At 61.1% G+C, this 2,184-nt stretch overlaps 1 protein-coding gene across 2 annotated transcripts in view; it reads right to left on the bottom strand.

Annotated features, from left to right (window-relative positions):
• LOC113591687 (exostosin-1) overlaps window positions 1–1,967 on the bottom strand; it is a 116,094-nt gene extending 114,127 nt beyond the window's left edge. For both annotated transcript variants that reach the window (XM_035529207.1, XM_035529206.1), the window contains exons 1-2: window positions 1,394–1,967; window positions 1–1,025 (exon numbers count right to left, since the gene is read on the bottom strand). In XM_035529207.1, coding sequence (XP_035385100.1) covers window positions 1–920 — 920 coding nt within the window. In that variant the 5' untranslated portion in view covers window positions 921–1,025; window positions 1,394–1,967. The remainder of the gene's footprint in view (window positions 1,026–1,393) is intronic.
• Window positions 1,968–2,184: the final 217 nt, after the last annotated feature.

Consider the following 2,184-nt stretch of genomic DNA (forward strand, 5'->3'; position numbering starts at 1 on the left):
TTTCCGTATTCCTCGTTGTCCCGGTCGCAGCGGCCGTCCTTGTGCTTCTCCCAGTCCTTTCCATGCCTGCAGGTGGTCAGCAGGATCACGTCGTCCCCATTGTGGACGTGGTGCAGAGCGTTCCGGGTCTCTGAGCCGATGCCGGTGAGGTAGCGCTTCCCCTTGAACACCAGCAGGTACCTCCGGGCGGGCGGCACGTCGTTGGTCGTCAGCCGGCCCCTCCCGCCGCCCTTCAGGGGGTGCTCCCTGGGGAACAGCGGGATGGAGACATCGAAGCCGGGTCGGAAGTTCCCTGCGTCGGCGCTGGCCTTGGCCAGCATGGCGTGTCCGGCGTCGAAGCCCAGATCCTCGGCGTAGTCAGGCCAGGTGCCCGAGTAGAGGTTGAAGACCAGGTGGTTGCGCCCCTCGTTCCAGAGCGGCAGCGCCCGGATGCGGCCCCCTGCATCGGGGACGTACTGCGGCGACAGCCGGTCCCGGTCCAGCGTGTCTACGCCGAGCACGAAGAGGCAGGCTTCGGCCGGGTCGCGTGTGCGGTACCGCGACTCCTCAATGGCGGCCAGCACCTTGCGGTAGCCCTCCGACGTGGCCTCGCCCCTCGCCGGCGGGTGCACGTAGACGCGGAAGGCGTGGCGGCAGCGGGAGAAGTCGAAGCAGGTCTCCATACGGCATCGTCGGCTCTTGTACATGTTCCGGTGGACGTCGCGGCGCTCGCGGGGGGAGGTGTGTTGGTGCAAGAGGAGGGGACCGTCCTCCTCATGCTCCGCCCCCTCCAGGTAGGACCGCAGCGGCGGGGGGGCCGGCAGCACCGGGCCCTGGGGGAGGCGGGTGTGGAGCTCGGCCACGCGCAGGGTCCAGGCGTAGGCTAGAAGCAACGCGCACGCCCCCGCCGACACCAGCAGGTAACGTTTCTTGGCCTGCATGTGGACAGCCGGCGCGACGGCGTGACACAGGGACGGCAGGCAGGGGTGACGCTCAGCCTGTAACTCCCATACCAGCGCTATAGCATAGTGTCAGAGCACAGGCCACTGTGGACGGGGACACGGACACACACACACACACACACTTTATGCTTAAACAAAAGAGAGTTGTTAACCACACTGGTGGTATTTATAGGTTCTCTGGTACAAGTACATCGATTTAGTTATAGGGATGTTAGATATTCATGACATGATAAAAATGTGTGTGTGTGTGTGTGTGTGTGTGTGTGTGTGTGTGTGTGTGCGCGCGCGCGCGCGTGTGCGTGCGCCGTTAGTAAAGAGCCACGGCACCGTTTCCACAGCAAGAACAGTTTATCACCCTCTTGAATAACTCGCATGTTTTTGAAAAAACATCCGAGCGAGGTGAAAATAAGTGCACGCGCGCGGAAACCGGTCCGCCGGCAGGCGCCGCTTACCTCGCCTGGGCACGTGTTCACGCGCGGGCAACTTTTCTCGGAGCCCTGGTCCTCAATGCACGTCACCGTCGACCAAGCAGGTCCATTGATAATTAACGCAATGCTGAGGCATTTTTGGTTTGTAAAAAAAAAGAGGTAATTTCTCTCTGTGTGTTTTTAATAGAATAGCAGTTCAGACAGGAGTCCTCGCCGAGCAGGATGTCGCGCGTGGTAGCCACATAAGTCCTTCGAGGCTGCAAAACACGCGACAGTGAACTTCACGACTCCTGGAGAACAGCATCACTCTCCAAAGTGTCTGAATACCCTAAATCTCTTTTATGCATGTTGACCGGGAACACATGCGATTACATTCCGGTAGGATCACGGTGCAAAACCGAGTCGGCGGGGCATCTCTGCGCCTCCCGTTTTACCTCCAGCACTCCAAACTCCGAGAGGGGGAAAATCACTCAACTCTCTCGCGTCCGCGCCGAACGGGCGACAGGAAACTTCGAGCCGCCGGTCGCCCGAGCCCACCCAAGTCAAATCCGGACGTGCCGTGTCAGAAAGAGCGATTCCGTCGCGCGCCGTGCGCCCGTCGTCGTCCGTCGAACGCGCGCGCTTACCGGGTCCCGTCGGTGGTGCGCGACGCACGCACGTTCACAGCGACCGACGCTCGGTGTCCCGCGCGGGCGCCGCATGGCATTTTAACGGCTTGCGTCCGTCTTTGGGGACCAAGGCTCGTTCTTGCAGACAAGACGTTCAGCGCGACGAACACACGGCCAGAAAGTTAACGGCGCTGACACCTGAACGCC

The sequence above is a fragment of the Electrophorus electricus genome, chromosome 8 (assembly GCF_013358815.1).
Source record: "Electrophorus electricus isolate fEleEle1 chromosome 8, fEleEle1.pri, whole genome shotgun sequence".
Lineage (NCBI taxonomy): Eukaryota > Metazoa > Chordata > Actinopteri > Gymnotiformes > Gymnotidae > Electrophorus > Electrophorus electricus.